The sequence below is a fragment of the Haliotis asinina genome, chromosome 3 (genome assembly GCF_037392515.1).
Source record: "Haliotis asinina isolate JCU_RB_2024 chromosome 3, JCU_Hal_asi_v2, whole genome shotgun sequence".
In the NCBI taxonomy this organism is placed as follows: domain Eukaryota; kingdom Metazoa; phylum Mollusca; class Gastropoda; order Lepetellida; family Haliotidae; genus Haliotis; species Haliotis asinina.
The window spans coordinates 10,522,262-10,545,191 of record NC_090282.1 but is presented as its reverse complement, the minus strand read 5'-3'; the positions used below and the strand labels follow the sequence as shown (position 1 = coordinate 10,545,191).

General features: G+C 39.8%; 3 protein-coding genes across 3 annotated transcripts in view; 1 reads left to right on the top strand and 2 right to left on the bottom strand.

The window, feature by feature from the left end:
- The first annotated feature begins 32 nt into the window (after window positions 1-32).
- Window positions 33-5,798, top strand: LOC137277454 (oligoribonuclease, mitochondrial-like). The gene is made up of 6 exons (XM_067809181.1): window positions 33-185; window positions 1,448-1,531; window positions 1,879-1,956; window positions 2,241-2,461; window positions 3,342-3,395; window positions 3,863-5,798. Exons 1-6 carry the CDS (start codon window positions 54-56, stop codon window positions 3,930-3,932), a joined length of 639 nt encoding a protein of 212 aa, XP_067665282.1. The 5' UTR covers window positions 33-53; the 3' UTR covers window positions 3,933-5,798.
- On the bottom strand, window positions 5,391-6,540 carry LOC137277361 (uncharacterized). Its single transcript, XM_067809060.1, has one exon. It carries the CDS (start codon window positions 6,519-6,521, stop codon window positions 5,391-5,393), a length of 1,131 nt encoding a protein of 376 aa, XP_067665161.1. The 5' UTR covers window positions 6,522-6,540.
- A 4,009-nt stretch (window positions 6,541-10,549) lies between these two features.
- The window catches only part of LOC137277453 (sialin-like), a 28,180-nt gene continuing 15,799 nt past the window's right edge, over window positions 10,550-22,930 (bottom strand). Inside the window, exons 6-12 of the mRNA XM_067809180.1 lie at window positions 22,179-22,274; window positions 19,646-19,767; window positions 18,594-18,743; window positions 18,160-18,292; window positions 16,724-16,879; window positions 15,624-15,709; window positions 10,550-14,615 (exon numbers count right to left, since the gene is read on the bottom strand). Coding sequence (XP_067665281.1) covers window positions 14,382-14,615; window positions 15,624-15,709; window positions 16,724-16,879; window positions 18,160-18,292; window positions 18,594-18,743; window positions 19,646-19,767; window positions 22,179-22,274 — 977 coding nt within the window. The 3' untranslated portion in view covers window positions 10,550-14,381. The remainder of the gene's footprint in view (window positions 14,616-15,623; window positions 15,710-16,723; window positions 16,880-18,159; window positions 18,293-18,593; window positions 18,744-19,645; window positions 19,768-22,178; window positions 22,275-22,930) is intronic.

Below are 22,930 nucleotides of genomic sequence, written 5' to 3'. Positions count from 1 at the left end.
GTATCGGTTAGGAGCTGTACTGGGCTATCGCTGTGAGGAGCTTGGCTACAATCATGTTGTCGAACGTTGTCAGGCGAAGCGCTAACCTGTTCGGTGTTTTCGTCAGGAAGATGAGCCAAGGGAACAAGCCCATGTCAGGCACACAGGATACACAGGAAAATAGAATAGTTTGGATTGATCTGGAGGTGTGTCTAAGAGAATATATGTGATAAGAGAGATGACATCAAAACGAAAGTACACTTAAAATAAAAAAATATTTGATGCGCACCCTGCTACGTCGAGAGTTGAGTCTCGGTTCAATCCGCCTGGGAAATAGTCTTATTTCAAACGAGCGAAGCTAACCTTTCGTGTCAACATTTATTTAAAAGGTCACGTACGTCATGCTTCAATTCAGTCCTTCGGCACTTTCTCGCTCTCGCAGATGGTGCTTTGACTGTAGACTGGGCTACTGTCTGTAAGGACAGTCACAAGAAATTTTGCGACCTAGGCCGTATACGTTTCGCAACCCTAGTCTCCGAAGATCTCAGTAAATCCAAGTGCACCTGTAATTTAGTTTCTTCACAGCATGCAGAAAAAGCCTTGTGGTTAATGCTTGGGGCATGTAGTTCTAAAACCTGTCATCAAGGTATGGTTGATTGAGTCTGGACAAGACAAACCAGTGATTAACAGCATAATCATCGATCTTTGCCGATCGGCATTCTAGAAGTTGGCACGTCAAAAATGAAACATACAACTTTACTGATGACATCTTCTTATTCATTGCATAGAGAGATGTTTCATTTATAATGTTTAACATACATTTTTTAAAGACTTGAGGCCATATATACACTTAGTATGATTCTGTTATAATAAACTAGATGGACAGATTTTTCAGCCAATTTATGAAAACACTAACATACTTAGGCATTATATTAACTGCCTACATGAAAATTCATTTTGTTTTGCACATGGATTGTAACAGACACATGAGTTTAATTGATAAACAATGTTCAGGGGAAGCCATTAGTAGGTATGACAAATAGAAACAGTATAAACAGTCAGAGAACACCATTCGTTTTCTTGAAGTTCATCACCATCACCAGTGCACCAAATAAAGATGAATACATTTCCTTATTAATTCCAAAATGCTGTTCTTCTTTATTGATCAGTGTGAGAATTCCAGGCTTATACTTACAGAAGTACTTATGATAAGTGCAGGATGGATTGTGAACCAGTTGAGATTTCAGGGATTAGTGAGAGACCAGTGCCCTTGTAATGTAATGAAACCAGATGTTTTTATGTTTATACAGACATTAATGCAGACGTTTGGTATTAATTTATGTCAGATTGAGCAGTTTACAAATTCATTTCAGAGAATAGCTTCATGTATCATTGACCAGTAACGTCTCAAAAGGTACTGTTCTGACTGACGTGAAGCACATGTGATAAGGTAGTGTACTTTTTTCAGATGACCGGACTGAATGTAGAAACAGATCAGATCCTGGAGATAGCTTGTCTTGTCACGGATGAACAGCTCAACATTGTTGCTGAGGTGAGAACCAAATACTGTCACATGAGGTACAATTCTAATGACATGCAAACTGAAGGACACATATACACGACACATATTTATACATCTGGGAAACTCTTTTGTAGCAGGATTTTATTTTTAATATTCTTTACTGAGTTTTTGTGCTACTAGATGACATTCATAGTATACTCTTTTTGTAGTAGCCTTTCCTTGAGGTCAGTATCGTTAAAGAAGTAGCAGAGGACTTTATGTAGGCATAGGAAATAACTCTCGGTGAACATAGTTTCTCACAAGATATGGTAACTGCTGTGTCTATTCAAAGTAACATGTAGGATATTGCTGTAACTGCTTGATGACTTGTCACTCAGGGCCCAAACCTGGTCATCAATCAACCAGAGTCTGCCTTGGATGCCATGGACAATTGGTGCACAGAGCATCATGAGAAGGTATTACATTCTGTCATAACTATATTTCTTTTGAGTAATTATTTCAGATCAGGCAAAATTAACCTAAACTATGCTCATTATTACATACTGAACAATATTTGTTTAGGTAGTATGTAACAAATCTAGCCCAGCAAATTAATAGACAGTTTGTAAAAGCATTAACTTGAGTCGTGGTTTGATTCCCTGAGTGGGTATAATGTGTACTAGTCTGTGGTCAACTGTGGCACCATGTCAGTGATATTCCATCAACTACAAGACTCCAGCTATTTGACATACTGTTTCAGTCTGGTTTGACAGAAGCTGTGCAGAAAAGTATAATCACACTACCCAAAGCTGAACAGGAAGTTGTGCAGTTCGTCAAAATGCACACCCAACCTGGGATGTGTCCTTTGGGAGGCAACTCTGTGCATTGTGATAAGATGTTTCTAAACAAGTACATGCCACAGCTTGTGAACCACCTCCACTACCGCATCATCGATGTGAGCACTGTGAAGGAGCTATGTAGGTAGGTAGCCTTAAACTTCAAACATTAGCATTAACGATGGTTTTACTCCCAATGGGAAACAATCTCTGGAGATGTATCAGAGAGAGTGAGTGAGTGAGTTTAATTTTACAATATTCCAGCTATATGGCGTCAGTCTGTAAATAATCAAGTCTAGACCAGACAGTCCAGTGATCAACAGCATGGGCATCGATCTGCGAACTGGGAACTGATGACATGTCAACAAGGTTAGCAAGCCTGATGACCCAATCCTGTTAGTCACCTCACTACAATTGTCATGACAAACACAGTTGTCTTTTGTGGCAAGCATGAGGTGCTGAAGACCTATTCTGCCCTGGACATTCATGTATCTGCTGTATCAGAAATAGTGATCAGGCAGTGTTATATCAAACTTAGTCTCTGTCAGTTCCAGAGTTCCAATTTTTACTTTGCCTAGTGCCAAGCAATTTGTCTGGATGATACCTTCACAAATACAATGACTTTTGTCAAGTTAACATCTTCCCTGAGGCATCATAAAGATGCCATCATCCATACATGCTGCTTGTGATGATATCAGATATGCAGATGCCCTGGCCAAAATGGCTGCCCAGATGGACAAAATCTGTGTCAAAATGTAGGAATGGGAGTTGTTACACTGATGCACCAGGTTTGATTCCACATGCTCTCCACATGATAAAGTTTGAGTGATGAAAATCAACAGTACTGCTCTCTTGACATTATCTGCTGTTGTTGTGGCCTGGGGACCTGTTTGAATCAGATGGCTATCAACTCAGTACTCCATCCTGCTCAGGTAGTAGGCTCCAGCTGTGTTGGTGTTGTGTGCTTGTAGCGCTGACACATGGTTGTCACAGTTGGCATAATGTAAAGGAAAATCTGTTTGCAGGCGATGGTGTCCTGAGAAATATGAAGCAGCGCCCGAAAAGAAGGTTTCCCACAGGTCTGTAAACATCTGTGGTTATCTCTGAGTTCTTGCTTCATCAAGTGGTTATCCCCATGACCTCAGTTGTATGACTAAATAACCGGCAGCTGTTGTAAAACTGAATAGCCGACAGCTGTTGTGTGACTGAATAACTGACAGCTGTTGTGACTGAATAAAATAACAGCTGTTGTGTGACTGAATGACTTACAGCTGTTGTGTAACTGAATAATTGACAGCTGTTGTGTGATTGAATAGCCAACAGCTGTTATGTGACTGAAAAACCAACAGCTAAATAGCTTACACTTGTACAACAGCTGTAAATGTAGCTCAGTTTTGAGCTGTTGTACCACAATGACTGGCAAATTGTTACCCTATCAATAAGACGTCAAAAAAATGATTGAGGTCATATGTAACTTTCTTCAATATGGTATTGTATTTTCACATAATGTTTCTAACATTTCAGTATATAAATTGGTTTGTTTCAGAGCACTGGATGACATCAAGGAAAGCATTGAGGAGCTCAAGTATTACCGTGACAGCATATTCTGCAGTTGAAACACTCTTTAAGCATTAACTTGTACCGAGTTGCAGGAAGTGAAGTATGTTGACATATCTTCTGAGGGTGGCATTTTGGAAGTTGGAAGGACATACTACCTTATTGGGCAATGCCTTGACCTAACATTTCACTAATGGATAAGGGTGCAGCATATTGACTGAGCCACCTCAGCTTGCTTTGGAGACTCAGCTCCTTCAAGAAGGCTAGGACTGGTTGCCAAGGCATGTCTGTGTACTCGTTCATACCATATGGTGGCATGGTGGCATGGTGTCATGGCTGGGCGTGTTGTGGTACCCTGATGTGGTATCTCCACAGGACTTAATCTAATTGTGTATCATTTCTTTGGAAGACTGTGACAAATCACTCTTACATTGGTGTTTCAACTATGGACTGAGGAATTATTCACTTTGAGTTGCCAGACTCCAGTCTACCAATGAAAAGAACTAACTTCACATTCCTAGAATTCAAGGCAGTGATGCTGGTGGTAATTCATTGGACGGAAGTATTAAAGGCATCAGACCTTATGATCCAATCAGACCATTTATCCGTGGTTTGGTGATCAACTCAACAACATTATACCATCAGTCTAAGTAAACTTATCCTCAGTACTTTTCGTTACACTCCACTACTGAGTCTAACAAAACCTTATGGGAGGTCACATCAGGTAACCTTTGGGACTGACCAATCAGAACACAGCTTACCAAATCACGAAAGTGCACATTCGCACATGTTTTGAACTTTTCATCTTGAAAAGGTTCACACCCGAACGATTCTGAATGCTATTTAGCGTACGCTCACTTCCGGGTGATGCATAAGGCGTACGTACAACCATGACAACGGTGAGTAAACAGTCATTGAAAATAGTGTTTTGGGCAATATTCAACGATGTCAGCTTGCGGGAACATTAGCTAATGGTAACCACCATGTCAACAGAAACCCCAAACCCTATATACCACAGGTCAAATAATTGAGAAATTAAACGAGACTTACCTGTAAGTTGAAGTTTGATCGAGATTCTCCGAGGCATCAGGGAACAAGTGAGGTCACGTGAGATTGCGCGTGAGGAATCGGTTCAGTCTTTAAAGGATTTGCTCAGTGGAATATGTTTATAAAATCATAAGAAAACAGGGTGGGTGGGTGAGGCACGTGACCTCACTTGTTCCCTGATGCCTCGGAGAATCTCGATCAAACTTCAACTTACAGGTAAGTCTCGTTTAATTTCTCAATTCTCCTTCAGCATCAGGTCACGTGAGCTCCCGTGAGATTTTAAAGTCATTCCACGGAGCAAATGGGAAAAAACCCATAATGAACACAAGCACAAGGCAATATCATTAAACAACAAGGAAACATTTATTATTTCCGAAAGAGCATAGGATATGAAACATCATGTATCCAAATATTCCTACACTAATAAATCTATATTATATACAGCTAAAAAAAAAAAAAAAAAAATATCCCTAAAGTGGATTTGCTAGATTAGACGAGGACAGAACTGCCTCTCCAAAGGAGTGTTCTTTATGCATAGGTTTGCAGTAGAAACGGGCAAACACACCTGCAGATGCCCAACCTGCAGCCCCCATGATGCACTGCATTGGAGCACCCTGCATGTGTGCAGCACTAGTCGAGGCTGCTCGGGTGCTGTGGCCCGAATAGATGGTGGTGTCAATCCCAGCAGCAGCAAGGGTTAACCGCAGCCACCTGGAAATAGTCTCTCTGGTCACTGCCCGGTGGGGTGCATTAAAGCTCACAAGCAATTGTTTTCCTTCTCTTATATGTTCAGTCCTTGATACATAGGCTTCCAAGCACTTTACCACACACAAATTTTCATTCTCAAAGGCTTCAATTTCAATAGGTTGAACATGAACCCCAGGTCGAGACTGTTTTACCAAACTTGTGAGTACAAAAACTACCTTACTACCTACTCTACTCATATTATCTAAACTAAGCAATTGTAAGGACTGTGATCTCTGACCGCTAACTAAAGCTAAGAGCATGCTAAATTTTAAAGTCAACGTTTTAAGTGATAACTCCTCATTTTTACCCAAGGACTCTAGATAGTCTAGCACAATCTTTACGTCCCACACATGTTGGTACCTGGGCAGGGATGGCCGCAAATTAAAAATGCCCCTCAAAAACCGTTTTACTAAGGGATGTTGCCCTACAGGCATACCTGATGGGAGAATTAATACTGCTGACAAGGCACTGCGTGCAGTATTAATAGCACTATATCCACATCCCGAATCAAATAATAATTTTAAGAAATCTAACACAGTGCCTATATTAGGCAAAAGCGGATCTCTCCCTAACCGAGTACAATATTCCATATACTTTAATAAGTAGGTCTTGTACTGTTTTTGAGTGCCGCCTCTCCATGAATTCATTATAATTGAGATGGTGTCATGTGAGAGGCCCTGTCTCTGTAAATAAGTCCTGATAAATGGCACACCATCAGACGGATCTTTTTGTACAGAGGATGTCGCTCCTCCTCTTTGTAAGGTAACATTAGAGTTCTCTCCCCCTGGGGAATCAGACGAGGATGAGATACACACATGCGTAACATCACTGGATACCAGTTCTGTGTTGGCCATTTCGGTAACACAACCAGACCCTCTGCTCTGTCCTGTCGAATTTTCTGTAACACTCACTCCAAGACACCGAAAGGAGGAAAGGCATAAAATCTTAAATCGGACCAGTCATACATGAATGCATCTACAGCATAGGCCTCTGGGTCAGGTCGCCAAGAAAAATATTTAAGTACTTGTTTGTTTAAGCGAGACGCAAACAAATCTACTTCAGGTATGAAAAATATTTTGGTAATAAGATCAAAGCAATGTTTGTTCAACATCCATTCCGTTGCATCATTAAAAACTCTACTTTCCCTATCTGCATCACAGTTAAGGATACCAGGCAAGTGAACTGCTGATAACCACATGTTGTTTTGTTTAGCTAACAGCCATATATCTCTTGCCATTTGATTACACAGTCTTGACTTGGTACCACCCATGTGGTTTATATAGGCTACAGCTGTAGCATTGTCAATTCGAATTCTAACATGCTTGCCTACCAAAACGTCTAGAAAACACTGGATACCCAACAGTATGGCTTTGAGCTCAAGGTAGTTAATGTTGCTGCGTAGTTCAAGCTCAGCAAGCGACCATCTACCACCTGTTTTCTGATTAGTATCAGAGTCCAGCATTGCTCCCCAGCCTAATCTGGAAGCGTCCGTGGTAAGAGTTATTGATGGTAAGCTTCTAGAAATTGGGGCACCATTTAACCTAATATTGTCTGCCCACCAGGCCAGATCCTGTCTGCTAGCTTCACTGATTGTCATAATAGAGTCAAAATCGCCTCTACCTTCCTTTAGAGCAGCAGCCTTTTCAATTTCCAATTGTTTAGTAAACAGTGGACCAAATGGCATGGCTAAGGAATAGGCCACCATAATTCCAATTATCTCTGCAAATTGTCTGATACTGATATCCTTTCCTCTGGAAATACTATGATATTTTTCCAAAAAATTTTCAATCTTCTTTTCTGTGAGGGATACAGTCATATCGATGGAGTTAATGATAAATCCCAGAAAAACAATGACCTGACATGGCTTTAGAATTGACTTCTCATAGTTTATTAAGAAACCCAGTTTTTCCATCTTTTCTCTAGTCATGTCAATATTTTCTTGACATAGCTGAGTGGTATCACCCTGTAGGAAAGAGTCATCAATATAAGCCACTGACAGATACCCCATGTTTCGCAAATCACCCAAAACTGGTTTCAAAAGTTTTGTAAAGACACGAGGTGCAGATGTCAAACCAAACAGCAAGCACCGATACTGGTAAGTATTGCCTCTCCAAATGGATCTTAGATATTTCCTGTCTTCAGGTCTAATACTAACAGAGTAATAAGCTTCTTTCAAGTCAATGGAGCCCATATAGCAACCTGGGGTAACCAGGCGTAAAGCTGACACTAGGTGTTCCATTTTGAAATGTACTCTTTCAATAGATGAATTTAGCTGTTTCAAATTTAGAATCACTCGGTAGTCCCCATTTGGCTTAGGTACCAAAAACACAGTACTTATATATCCATCATCATATACCTGCGTTACTTGCTCAATAATTCCTTTTGACAACATAGACTTTACTTCCAAATCCAAGTATTTCCCTTGTTGCTCATTCAGTCTAGTCTCACGAAACTGAGACTGGTAGGGTGAATCAGTGAAGTCAATTTTGTAACCTTTTACAATTTGCAAAATAGTTTCATCACTAGTCAAACATTGCCATTCACTGAGAAATTTAGTGAGCCTGCCAGCAACTGGGGGGTCCAGAATACTAACCTGGTCTACCTTGGCCGTCTCTTCCCTCCCCTCATTGCTGCTCCGCGGGGAGACTGATAAGTTTGGAACTTGTTGGGATAAGGGGACTGGCGATAAGTTTGATGGCTTTGAAACTGGTCTAAAAAACGACCACCGCGACCCCTTGAACGGAAACCCCGGCCTCTAGGTGAGAGAAACCTGCTCTGACCAGGTGTCCCCCCAATCTTAAACACAAGCTTGTTGGTCTCAGACAACTCCTTAATTTTGTCTTCAAGGTTATCACCAAAGAGCATATCCGTGACTGGCATAGCATGCGCACATAATCCCTTATATTCCCTTCTCTACGCTTAATACTCAACTCATAGTTGGCAGCAGCAATAAGAGCCTCTCCATCTACAATTTCACTCAACACTTCAGGCAATTTGGATCCCATTTCAGCCATATTGGCCCCATTAGGTTTGGTTAGGTCACATAAGGTGTTGATTGCTGACGTGAGAGGCATCAGACCATGGCAGAGAATATCCTGCATTTTTTGTGCTTTAGAGTCACGAGCATGACTGTCATTGTCCATAATCTGCCAAATGCCAGGTTTAACTTTAGGTGGTTTGAGTTTCGTTAGATTGCTTGGAGGCTGGTGTTTTTCAAATATCTCAGATCGTTGCTTCTCTTCCAGTCTTGTGACCATCAGTGGTTTTTGTTGTCGCATCTGCAGATGTCGACAGATCATGACTATTGGCTATAGAGTTGTCAGAAAGTAAACATTCAGAAACATTGGCCGAATTATCTTGTCCCAGAAATTCTTTATGCATTTTCTCAAGAATAGGATTTGTGGCGCCGTCGTTGCCCGAGGTCGCCATTGTCTAATTAGGGACGAAACAGTCAAAGTGAGAACAAACCCAGCAGCTTAAGCAAATGTCCAAAATTCCCGATCCGTGGTAAAGTTCCTCAAGTTGTAGAGAGAAAAACTGCAAATTAACTATCCAATAAGGTTGAAGACACGAACGCTCTAATAATCCAAAGAAATGTCACAATATTCCAGACGATGGGAAATGGGTCAACTGACCGAACCGACGCCAAACTTCGCACTGAACCGATTCCTCACGCGCAATCTCACGGGAGCTCACGTGACCTGATGCTGAAGGAGAATTGTGTTATATGTGGATTTTTGTTTGTGGAGAGTTCTGTGTCAATGACCTGAATACTTTGAAAGTCCCTCCGATCCCTAAATAGTAGCTGTTGTCTGATTGGTTAAATCTATTTAACCGTCTTGCATTTGATTGGACAGTCATTGGTCGCTCAAAGGTTACCTGACGCGACCTTCTACTAGGTCTTGTTAGACTCAGTGGTGGAGTGTAACGAAATACACTGAGACTAAGTTTACTTAGACTGATTATAGCATCTTAGTCGAACCTGGTGACAATGATCCATTTCTTTTGGCCAATCTTCACATTCAGGTTCCCAGGTACATCCCAGGGAATCATAATGTAATGCCAGATATCAAATTAATCAACTATCCCAGCAAAGTGACAACTAGTTTTAACCACATTTGTTGGAATAACAACTTTATCCAAACCTAGATGTGGTTCAGGTGTTCGGAGAAGAATGTGCACAAGACCCAAGAAAGTTATTGATTCTTACTTTCTTTATTCATGTGAATTCATTAACCTGCGCCGTACTGTGCCCATCCTTACTCACACACCTGGCTCTCCTTTCTTAGCACTCCTCCTTTGTGTTCAGGATTGATTCCAATACATCGTTCCGCTTATGAGTTGAACGGATTGTAGCACTCCACTAGGAGCCCAATTGTTGGCACATCATGGTTGTTACATATGGTATCATATTTAGATGGACTCAAGTTCGAATAGATTCACAGGAACCAACTAGGATTAATGTTGTCTGAGGCAACCACTTGGATGATGGGGCAGTGATAAAGTTAGCATCATATGACTGAACTTGAAAAGAAATATCAGTCACCTAATGGTGTCTTGTCTATGTTATTCAAGACAGCAGTCATTTTGATACCTGTAAGGAGTGTGTGAGGTTAGCAATACTCCAGCTATATGGCGGTGGTCTGTAAATAATTGAGTCTGGATCAGATAATCCAGTGATCAACAGCATGAGCATGAGCATCAATCTGCGCAATTGGGAACCGATGGATGACATGTCAGCGAGTCTGACCACCCGATCTAGTTAATCACCTCTTATGACAAACATAGTCGCCTTTTAGTTGCTGAAGGCCTATTCTTCCATGGACCTTCACGGGTCGGTACCAGTAAGGGTTAAACAAAAACACAAACAGCAACAAACACGTTTGCAGGTGATATGCTGTGTTTATTACTGATTTTTAAGAAACAAGATCATAATGGCACAATGCCATACATCATAGTCATCTTAGGTTTGTAAAAATTGTGCCCTGCTTGTGGTTTTCATTCAACTAGTAAACATTTTCATTTCCTTACAAAGGCTGACAAGTCCTGAAAATTCATTAATACACTACCCATCAAAAGTTTAGACTCTAGGGTAAATGTAGCCACTTTTGTCAGTCAACACTTCTAAACTACATTTTGGAAAATGCTGTTTAAAGGAATCCTTTACACATGAACTGATGTATTGTAAAATAAATTCGTAACGTTGGAAAGACTATTGACATGACTTCAATAAACGATGAAACTTGACAAATTCTGAACAAAACTGTCCTCATAAATGCAGCTGTTGATATACACTTTTCAGCAATTTGATGCATGATCCTCATGTATTTCAGTTGGTTCCCCTAAGTTAGTAGAGTAATATAATGCCATATGCGAGTCTAGACTTTTCATGGGCAGTGCACAATATTGTTATCATATTGCATTGCTTCTGATGTTATATATTTAGACAGAGTTGTGACTAATCAGGAAGCAAGATCAGGGCCTAGATTTTCAATGTTCTCCTAGCGCTAAAATAGTCGAAAGTCAGTGTTAATGTATGGCACTTATGATTATCTTAGCGCTAAGAGAGCTTCGAAAATCAAGGCCCAGACTTCTAGAGGGTTTGCAACAATGCTAATGCAAGGTAAAATCTCATTCATTATTTCACGCTGCCATTATAACTGTACTGCCATTGTGACTCTTTTGCAGTAATTTTATTGATCAGTAAACCCACTGAAGTAAAGTTGTTAATAGTAAAACATGCAGATTTGTTTTACTTCCTGTTTCAGCCCTAAGATCATCACTAAAAACCATGTAAACAAGACAGCATTCTTGAACTACAGTTGCCTCTATGATAAATGTAGACAAACAACTTGAAAGTAAATTGAGTATTGTTGAGTATTCCCCAACTAGTAGTTGGCATGATGGCATTGCACATTATGGATAATACCTTCTCAATGAATACATTAATAAATGTATTAGCATATATTTTGGCAAGATAGTTTGGCAAACAGACCGATACATCTCACAAAATTTAATACATACTTACTCATTTGCACATATATAGGTATACATGACAAAAATTTTGTCTGTAAACTGTTTAAATAAGTGCAACAACGTGTCAGCAATAAAGACCACCCACATAACTACAACAACAGACAACAGCACAAAATCAGTGACATCATTCATGGCACTAACACAACCTAAACCACACCCACTTTATTACAAGCAAAAAATATTATTTTGATTAATGTGAACGCAAAACTGATTGGATAGCAAATCAAATGCCCAGGACTTACCGTAAGTGTTCACCAATAAACATCAAACCTTCGTCATACAGCTGGAATATTTGTGCATGTGGTATAAAACAATTCGGCCAATCAATCATTTATCAGATCAGACATTTCACCAGGTTTGACAGCTGAGCAATGTTCTGACATACTGATTTTGATGCATAAATACTGTCATCAACCTGACTGGTTCAGTAACCAGTAGGTTCTTCCTGTGCAAGTGAACAGGGAAGGTTAATATAACCAACATTTCTACACCCAGGACCTTGGTGGAAGAATTCTACATGAATTTTCACCTATATCCATCACTGGCCTTGTAACAACACCAGACTTGTGGCAGAATGTGTTATGTCACCTTCTTAATTCCAAGAGTCAGAATGCATGTATACAGCAAATAAATACTCTGACGAAGAGCTGTTCATCTGCCTACAATTTTTCTTATTTCCACAGAAATTAAAATCAAGGAATGTCTTCTCAAAGTGATATTTTGAATATCTAATCACAGAACTACAATACCAGTACACACATACATGCAGTTCATCATAGGGTATGGTTTTGGGCAACAGATCTTACAGTGACTCCACCAATATAATGTAAGCTCACACCAGAATATAATCAGGATTTCCTTAATGCTCTGAATCAACTCAAAAGTACATGGAAAGTTCCATCAGAGATGTGCTCCCAATACAAACAAACATAATAAACTTGGGGGGAAATATACTGCATCCCGAGCAGTGCACAATAATATTCTGTGTAGTTTCAATTTTCATTTTCTAGTTTGTGGGGACTATATCAATTATGCTGCCTTTAAGGCACTAGAAGATCAACAGTCCTTACCAGGTACCCAGCCCTAGAAACCCACATGAGTCAAGCTGCTGGATGCAGACACTTACAGCGATCTCTCAGACCATCACTATTAAACTTCATCTGATCAGTGTGTTGTACCAGTGCCTAAACTTTTGAAGCTGTCTTAGCACTAAGATAGTTGTAAGTTAATGTCAATCTATGGCAATTACAACTATTTTAGCGTAAAGACACCTTCGAAAATCTAGGCCCCAGACAACAAGCCACCTCAATAGAGCCTACACTCTAGGCAACAACATACAGAAATACACCATGTGCAACTCCTACCATCCTCAATATCTCCAGGGTATACGTTCCGATAAGTCTCCACTATACCTCCACTATACCATCTACGGGTCGGCCCGATAATTTTATTACCTCCCTTTGCTGGCTCCGCATTCTCACAGTAGCCAATCAGCAAGGCCGCCGTTATAACCCAACTTGCCAGTGTTCAACAAAGGTAGCAGTTGCAACTGCAAAGGTTTCCTTGCTGTGCGACTCACAATTTGGGGAAATCATACAGACAAATTTATAGGTTCGAAACCTTTTTAAAAACATGTACAAGAAATCCATCTACCTCTTTCAGAGAACCTCTGCATAATTTGTTTGCCTAGTTTAATCGGTTAGATAATTTAAAAAGCGAAAGTGAGTTGTGATTGGTTCGCTCAAATTCCCAGCGGAGACACCTGATTGGATAAAAAGCCATCCAAGGGAGGTAATAAATTTATCAGGCTGAGCCGTAGATTCATCCAGGGTATAGTGGAGACTTATCGGAACGTATACCCTGGAGATATCGAGGATGAACTCCTACATACATGAATACAAACCTGCACTGAGGACTAAGTAGAACAGAAGCCAAGCACTGCTTCAGTCAGGTGGTACATCTTGGTGATTTGACTGACCCTGAAAGTCCTACTGCATTCAAATACAGAACTGTTTGTGCTACATCTCCAAGAAAAATGCATCAAGGATTTACAGGATGCAAATTCCTGCATCCTATACGCAAAAAAAAATTAACAATGGATGCAACAAAATCAATCAGGGATGGAGGATAAGTCAAAATACTTTTTTTTAATATGTTAATCAAGTAACAGTACGTAACCACTGAATCTTCTACTGGCCAGGTTGTGATATCATTTACAGTTTAATTACTGTGAATATCATAATACACAATACAAAACCACTGACTGAATTGCAACAATTTGATAACATAGTATTAATAATAATTTTTGAGTGTCTGGGTCCCCCATTCTGTAGTCCAGGACCCCTGAAAATTAAGAGTAGGAGTCCCAGGGACCCTCAAATACAAGACTCAAGGTAAATCCCTGATACATGTTGTTCCTTTAATGTCCCCATTGTCAACAGAGCAGCTTTTTAATAATCTATTCTAGACTACACAGAACAGGTTGGATATTGTGAGCAATTGATCTACAAAAGCGGGATAATGCAAACCAGCAAGTCATCCACCAATCCAATGGCCACCTCTTACAACAAAAACAAGTAACTGGAACCAGTTCTAACTAGGAACTCCCACACAGTACCACACAGTACAGAGTCTGAATAATGCCTAGTGAACCGTACAGGCAACACACTCCCACAGTATCATGAAGAGCTATCAGCAGGAGCTGGTATGAGGACTTCCTGATCATACGGAGCATTCTGTACAGTTGCGTGAATAGAGGACATGGATTTCTCCACAACATCCTCCTCCTCCTCAGGTTTCACCTTAGCCCAGGACTGTTCTTCTCCACGAGCAAACACAACGAAGATGATTGTTCCGAACACATAGACTGCTGCCGTGATGATAAACACAATCCTCCATCCAGCTATCGTCTCCTGTGGGCATGCACATAATATATCAAAGGTATTGAATAGGTTACTAACAAAACGTCAAATAAAATACTGACAGTGCCAGGTCATGTCTTATTACAGATAATAGTTTAATTTACACTGAAAGACAGAGTTTGAGATGAGCGACATATTCACTCCAGTGACAAAAATAAATCTCTGATACATGTATATCATTTGTACCGATATTTTTCATACAATGAAAGTAAAAGGACAGCCAACGATGAAAAATATGTGTTGTCTCCATGTATTTTCTATTCTAAATACCAAAGTTAAAGCATTTCAGGTGTCTAGTGAAACATGAGGTATCTTGACTAATGTGAAAACTGTAATAGTTTAACAGTGAATGTAAGAAACACATCTTAACAAGTATCAGTCAAAAGCAAAACGTCCTCCCTCTGGCACTCATACTGTTTCACATGTTTAGGGTGCAGTGGGATAGCCTAGTGGGTAAAGCATTCACTTGTCATGCCCAGACCCTGGTTCGTTTCCCAACATGGGTACAATGCATGAAGCCCATTTTTGGTGTCCCCTATGTCATTGCTGGAATACTACTAAAAGTGGCATAAAAATAAACTCACTCACACATGATATAAATTTATTTTTATAAGAAGTAGTCTTCTAAATAATGTAACTGCAAATAAACTAAAAACATCAGATTTCATTTAAGCATCAAATCCATCATCAACTTGGAGATGTCTTACTAATGGCAATTCTCATAATATGATTAGCCTGGCATCAACCATTCACATTTTCCCTTATTTCAGTGCTCGAAGCTGCTTGAGTTGGAGTCAAAATTATGTTCTCACTCCGTGGAAATAATTCCAATTGGCATTCAAATATCGAAGTGGATTAAATAACCAAAGGATTTACCTGCTAAGACATTCATAAAATGACAAAACTTTCTGTTGAAAAGCGATATGTTCTCACTGAGAAACTACCAAACTTACAGGTAGTTTCCAGTCTCCTGATTATACTTAACACAGGGTTACTTACATTATTATTGGTGATGATGCCAACTAACTGAGGGCCCAGGAAACCTGGAATCGTAGCAATCCCATTGGTTATGCCCAGTAGGACTCCTGTAACCATAGCAACACTGGTTACTACATTTGTCATGAGTTCGAGGAATAATACAGTGTCCAAGCAGTCTTATAATACTTTACTAAGTTTACGATATTATACCTGAGAATGAACAGCATATCATATTGATCACTAACAATGTATTAATTTGCCTCTACATGATCCACAACTGGTGTAGTGTTGACAAACCCACGATAATAAAAGGGGTAATTTGGGGGTTAAAAAATCCTAACAGTCCCAGTTATGCCTCATGTATCAGATGTTTCTAGTTTGTTTCTTACCATCTCACCCAGCTGTACAAGCTAGGTATACAATCAACCAGATATTCAAGCTATTGATATTATTGATCAGTGATCCATGCTATGATCCCATCAGTCACATGATACATGCAACAAGATGATGACTAATTCTAACTAGAAACACTGCGGATGCTGCTTGTTGTGACGGTTTATGTGATCTAAGAATTCTGCACTTGGTGGACTGAGTGGAACTGTTTTGAACAGTGTGGATCACTGCTCACATTACTGATCACTAGGGCTGCAACGAATACACTATGTGGCGAATATGATACATATCACCAATACTAGTATTGAGTAACGAATACGAATAATTATTCACAATATAGAACCCCCATGTTGACTGTTAATTTGTCAGAGTAGTAACTACTGACCCAACATGACACTCAAAGTTGGTATGTAGTACACTTATAATTGTAGTCCACAGTACCATGTGCAACCATTGAAAACAAACATAACTTGCACTACTGCAAGGCTAGTACAAATTCCATTCTTGCATATTTTCACTTTAATATATAATATGTATAGATTCATTCATATTCAGTTCTGGTGACCATGGATAACAAATTGAATTCATGAAGGGCTACAGTTTCATATGGTTAGACCATGGATGATGATGATGAGTGATGAGTGAGTGATGATGATGAGTGACGATGATGTTGATGACATGACATGACGATGATGATGATGATGATGATGATGATGGTGTCAAGATACCTGAGAACTTAGGAGCAATGTCTAGATGGTTGATCATATATCCTCCCATTGTGATCCCACTGCTCCCCAAGGCCAAGGTCAGCAGTATAACTGCCCACACATGGTTACAGCCCACATAGCTGACACCGATCACCATGCCGGCAGGGAGAAGCAGCCCTGGAAGTCAAGCAGATCATGAAACTACCGCCACTGTGATCAAATCATCGTTTAGTGTATCACAATATGTATTCAAAAAAATGGAATTCCTACTGAGACTATGAATTCAGCTACTGTAAGCAAAAAAGATGTTTACATTAGTTCAGCTAAAACTCCCCAGAAGCTTTCACAAACCAGACATAAACTCAACAAAGATAAAAACTTTACACTCATTTCAAAGTCAATAATTTGAACATTTTGGAAAATGGGTTTGAAATAATGATTGTATTCAATTCTCTTGTCATCAAAGATGCTGTAGCATACAGATCATGTTTGTCATGGAATCTGTTCCACCGGAAATGCGACTACAATGTTCCTGATCAAAAATTATGAGTCACAACTTAATGAAATCATGCCAATATTGGGTGTGTCCTCCATGGGCGCTCACAACTACGATACAACGTCTCCTCATGGATTGGATGATGTGTCTGCCGTCGTGCCCAGAGAAGACATTGGTGTCGATGGAAACTGGTTAGGATTGGTCAACAATATGGTCGCCAACAATATGGTCACTCGACCTCCAACCAATACAATCCCGGTAGATGTGGCAGTGACAAACCGATTACGCAAATGACAATCTGTCGGTCTTCTGCATGTGACGTTACACACGGTCGACCAGGACAAGGGTTGTCAGCTGTGGTGCCAGTTTGATGGACACTTGTCTGGAGATTATGGATGTCTTTCGACTGCATCCCATAATCCTCGCAATATCAGTGACAGATGTTTCCACATAGAGCATGCCAATGGCACGTTCACGCTGAACGTTTGACAGTCGTGGCATTGCAAATTAGCGAATAATTAACCATAAAACCATGGTTTTCTGAGATGACACTCTACTCTGCTACCGTGAGATCAATTGCATGTGTATCAATAGGTCACGTAACTTGTGGCAAGTAGAAACATGATTTTAGCATGCAGTGCTCTCCCCCTTGCTATGTAAGCCTGACCAGTAGAATGAATGTGTGACGTAATGCCCTTGACAATGCATATAACCATAAACACAACAAGAACTCTTTCAAGACAAATTTCAAAACACTATTTGAAAAATAATGAGTGTCAAGTTCTTAATTTTGCTGAGTTTAGTTTAAATCTTTGATATGTAACAACACAAATATGTGGGCAATGAGACCAATAATCATTATCCTCTACTTTTACCACTACTAAAATACTCTGGACATGACAGATGTTTTGACAAAGGTTCTGTGTCCCCTTTTCCCCTCACAGAATGTAAGAAGTGTTACCCAGTGAGTTCATGAGTCTGCGAGTGTTCAGGGTTGACAGGTAACCATGGGAACGGAGATAATCAGCAACAAACCCGATTGCAACTTGAACTGACCACAGCGCTACGTAGGGCACAGCTGACAGGAAACCATCCTGACAGAGGGAAACCATTTGAATGTTGAATCATCTGATTCTGACTGGTCAGTCAGAGGTATTAAATCACGCACGAATGCAATAGCCAATTCTGCTGCTGCTACATCACAGATGCTCATTTAGAAAAAAAATTTCTTTCTCATTTTAAAATGACAATAATTAAAGTGACAAGTTCCAAAATCAGACTTGTGGTATGTTTTTGATATTTAAAGTATGTGTGGTGACACTTTGTGATTAAACACCAGTAGAGTAAAATGTTAGCAAAAACAAAATTTCCAGAATGAAACATATTCTGACTTACAGACTGGATATCAAACTTGAGGATTCTCCTCATAAACGTCGGGAGGCAGGTGAGAAATGTATATTGGCCCCAGTTGGTTGCAAAATGTCCTCCAACAATTCCCCACAATGCCCCAGAGGTGAAAATCTTCAACCAGGGTGTCTTCAGATGCTGGAGAGTACATGAACACATTCCTCACACAGCTGTAGCTCTGTCAAAGTTGAGTTCTTACAAAGTCACAAAACATAATGATGGTTGAAAGAAACTTTACAATTTTGCTTCAGGTGGTCAAGACCCTATGTATAAAAAACATTCAGTTCAGTTCACTTTTTACATCTCATTCACACAGCTTTCCTCACCACACCGAAACACAATATCAGTTCCTTGGCGATGTTATCAACAGCAGGGCATCACTGTTGACTGACTACATGTGATCATATATTTGACTGGTGCACCTGAACCAAACTGACACATTAACATTTGACAGTATCTGGCATACAACCAATATGGGCAGAACTAAATGCCAACATTTCACCCATTGGCAGACATCCATCATCTGGTGGCCAAAATGCTCCGCTGCCTCACACGAAAAATAGCTACACCCAGGATGCACATTGTTAGTTTAGTTACCAGTATTAGACAACCTTCCCTTTCAAGAATGTTGCTTGTCAGGGAATACTTTAGGACAAAACAACTGATGAAATAGTATTAATATCATTATATAATATTTTCTTTTCTTTTGATCAGTTTCAATGTCAATGGCACATCCCTGGGGATCATACAACTCTGGCAACCATTAAAGTACACAAAGTGGCTTTCCCATGCTTAAGAGATACCCATCCATAGCTGGGTGGACTGCAACACATAGTCACAGTACTTTGTCCAAGTTTTACTGCATGTCATTAGCCCGGTTCCTTAGATCGCTTGCCCACAGTGAATGAAGGAATATTTTACATTGTTTATTTCAACTACAAAAAAGTTACACTTCTCACACTTTATATGAAGCTTAAATATGCTTTTCCACAGACATATATTATCTGGACAGATAATGTTTGGCTGTATTTGTTAATTACCTGCTTCTTGCCAACAGAGTGTTCTATGTACACTCTCTCCTCCTTGGTTATTCGAGGATGGTCAGCAGGAGTTTCATGAACCATCAACATCCATATCATGAACCACACACAGCCCATCGCCCCTGAAGTGAAGCATAACAGTAACACTTACAGATACATACAGACATCCACACGTATACAGACAGAGTCTCACACAGGCAGACACACAGACACTAAGATCGACAAAGAGACACATGGGGAGACATATGGACACACATGGAGAGAAACACAGATAGACACTATGGGTCGTGTACACAAAGAAAGATACTGATAGACACACATGGTGAGGTACTTAAGAATATTTCGTTCATGTGACGCCATGTATGCGTATGCATGTCTGTCTGCTTGTACTCGCCCAGCCTCAAGTTGGTTTTATAGTGCTAGCTCACTGAGATAACCCTCTCAGAACCAGGGATGTGAATACCCCTCAGACACATTATACTGACTCCGAGCTGATTAGCCCTTGTTGTACTCATTAATGCCGAGTGCCAGTCAGGAACAAGTACCATATTATAACATCTTCAACATACAGAAACATACAAACAGAGACAAACAAAACAGACACAGAATGATATCACAGAAAGAGATACACATATTTTCAATATCAAGGAATGTATGGAGTGGGGGCGATGATGATTTTTAAAGAGGTCACCTGGAGGCGGTTCATGAGATCAGTACAGATGTACTACCAGGTGTGGTCACTGATTTTCTACATCAGTATGGAGTGGGTGTGATGATGATTTTTAAAGAGGTCACCCGGAGGTGGTTCATCAGATGTGTACAGATGTACTACCAGGTGTGGTCACTGATTTTCTACATCAGTATGGAGTGGGGGTGATGATGATTTTTAAAGAGGTCACCCAGAGGTGGTTCATCAGATGTGTACAGATGTACTACCAGGTGTGGTCACTGATTTTCTACATCAGTATGGAGTGGGGGTGATGATGATTTTTAAAGAGGTCACCCGGAGGTGGTTCATCAGATGTGTACAGATGTACTACCAGGTGTGGTCACTGATTTTCTACATCAGTATGGAGTGGGGGTGATGATGATTTTTAAAGAGGTCACCCGGAGGTGGTTCATCAGATGTGTACAGATGTACTACCAGGTGTGGTCACTGATTTTCTACATCAGTATGGAGTGGGGGTGATGATGATTTTTAAAGAGGTCACCCGGAGGTGGTTCATCAGATGTGTACAGATGTACTACCAGGTGTGGTCACTGATTTTCTACATCAGTATGGAGTGGGGGTGATGATGATTTTTAAAGAGGTCACCCGGAGGTGGTTCATCAGATGTGTACAGATGTACTACCAGGTGTGGTCACTGATTTTCTACATCAGTATGGAGTGGGGGTGATGATGATTTTTAAAGAGGTCACCCGGAGGTGGTTCATCAGATGTGTACAGATGTACTACCAGGTGTGGTCACTGATTTTCTACATCAGTATGGAGTGGGGGTGATGATGATTTTTAAAGAGGTCACCCATCTCGTTCATGGGAGGTGGTCCATCAGATTTTTACAAATGTATTATCAGGTGTGGTCACTGATTTTCTACACGACATGCAATGGGGGTTGTGTAAGGTGGGGGTGGGTGACTTGTCACTTACATTTTACATAAATTTCAGGCATCGGTGGAGAAGGGTGTGTGTCTGTGTGTGTGTTCATTAAATTGGTCATAACACCCCCAAGCCATAACTTACAGACAAATCCTTAATATATTGGACAAAATAAGTTAGGGGCATTGGTATTTTTATGACTGATATTTTAGCAGTAAGTCCATGAAAAAATACACAATTATTCATAATTTTAAAATTTACAAATATCCCTTAATATTTTTGTCCAGTATATATACCACACTCCAGTTAATGAAGGAATTCAACATTGACTTTATGCTGGGCTGCAATCTTCCACAGCAATACTTCTACACAATCTCCATCTGTGGAGTCTTTAGATCATCTTGAATAACAACAAGAGTAAAAGCATGCACTGATTTGTTATTTGTCCACTGTCTCTAGAACCATGTTCAACCCTCAAACAAGGGACACCATAAACTCATTTGCTCAACATCATGGAACATGGAACTGTCAATACATTATCCACTAGAACCTGTTTTTGTTTTGTTTTTTCCTCCTACTGGTGCTTATATACTGTGATAGATTATCCCCTTCATGCACCACTATACGTTCTGTACTGTCTTGCGTCTCGTAGGCCATATGGCCGAATGTTATATTTTATCAGTGTTTTAAATCATGTACGTATATTTTATGTATTTATGACATGTGACACATAAATAAAAAATTTCTTTCAGTATTTTCTCTAATAACCTCCCTGGTGCCTATTATCTCAAAGTACTTCCAGACCTAGTGCTTGCTAGAGGCTCCGCGACTTTAGCGCTTATTGGGTGTGCTGTGCATATTACTTTAACCAGTACTTTAAGCCTCTGCTTATGAGATAACTAGCGCTTATTAGAAGAATTACAGTAATCCACATACCAAATACATAAAAGACAGATGGCCAGCCTCCGAGAAACGATGACGCACACAGTAAGCCCGAGACTGGCATGGAAAACACCACTCCCAACTGAGCCCCTGTCAAACAAACACACATGAATGAATGTGAAAAAAACATGGAAAAGAATGATTTAAAGACGTTGATTTTTTTCACGGTAGTTTGATTGCTGAAGTTAATGTGAAACGATTATTTGATTTTATCTTTACAAAACCAATGTAATTATGATCTGAAATATTTGTTTTTTTCTGGTACATTATTTGTGCAACCTTTTTGCAGAATCTAATAAAAATTATTAATTAAATTTAGAATCTCTTTACACAACCTTGGAGTTAACAATTACTGTAAATCTAAAGATATTAATTTGAGTAATTCATTTTGTAAGTTGTGTATGATGAATTTCATATTATTTTGTCTGTGAGAAATATTCAGCCATTTGTAAGAAAATATATTCCATCCTACCTTTATGCCCATAGCATTTTAAGTACCAAAAATGTCAAAATTATTAAAAATGTTGACTTAGTTTTTAGAAGTGCATTTAACTGTCATAGAACATGACTGTCATGTGATCCTTCAATGTATCGTACTGATTTTAATGTGCTCTAAGCCATGAGGCCCTTATGCTATATTTACTCTGTTCTGTTGTGCAGCAGTGAAACAGTCCATGGAACAGATAGTGTCCATGCTGGATCTGCCTTCAGTTGTGAGATCCCTGAAGATCTTGGTTAAAACTGAT

Bases quoted from the DNA above. Each gene is read 5' to 3' on its own strand.
- LOC137277361 (XM_067809060.1), bottom strand. From the start codon at position 6,521: ATGGCCAACACAGAACTGGTATCCAGTGATGTTACGCATGTGTGTATC.
- LOC137277454 (XM_067809181.1), top strand. From the start codon at position 54: ATGTTGTCGAACGTTGTCAGGCGAAGCGCTAACCTGTTCGGTGTTTTC. The intron at 186-1,447 runs GTGTGTCTAAGA...TACTTTTTTCAG, and splicing joins TAGTTTGGATTGATCTGGAG to ATGACCGGACTGAATGTAGA. The intron at 2,462-3,341 runs GTAGGTAGCCTT...ATCTGTTTGCAG, and splicing joins ACTGTGAAGGAGCTATGTAG to GCGATGGTGTCCTGAGAAAT.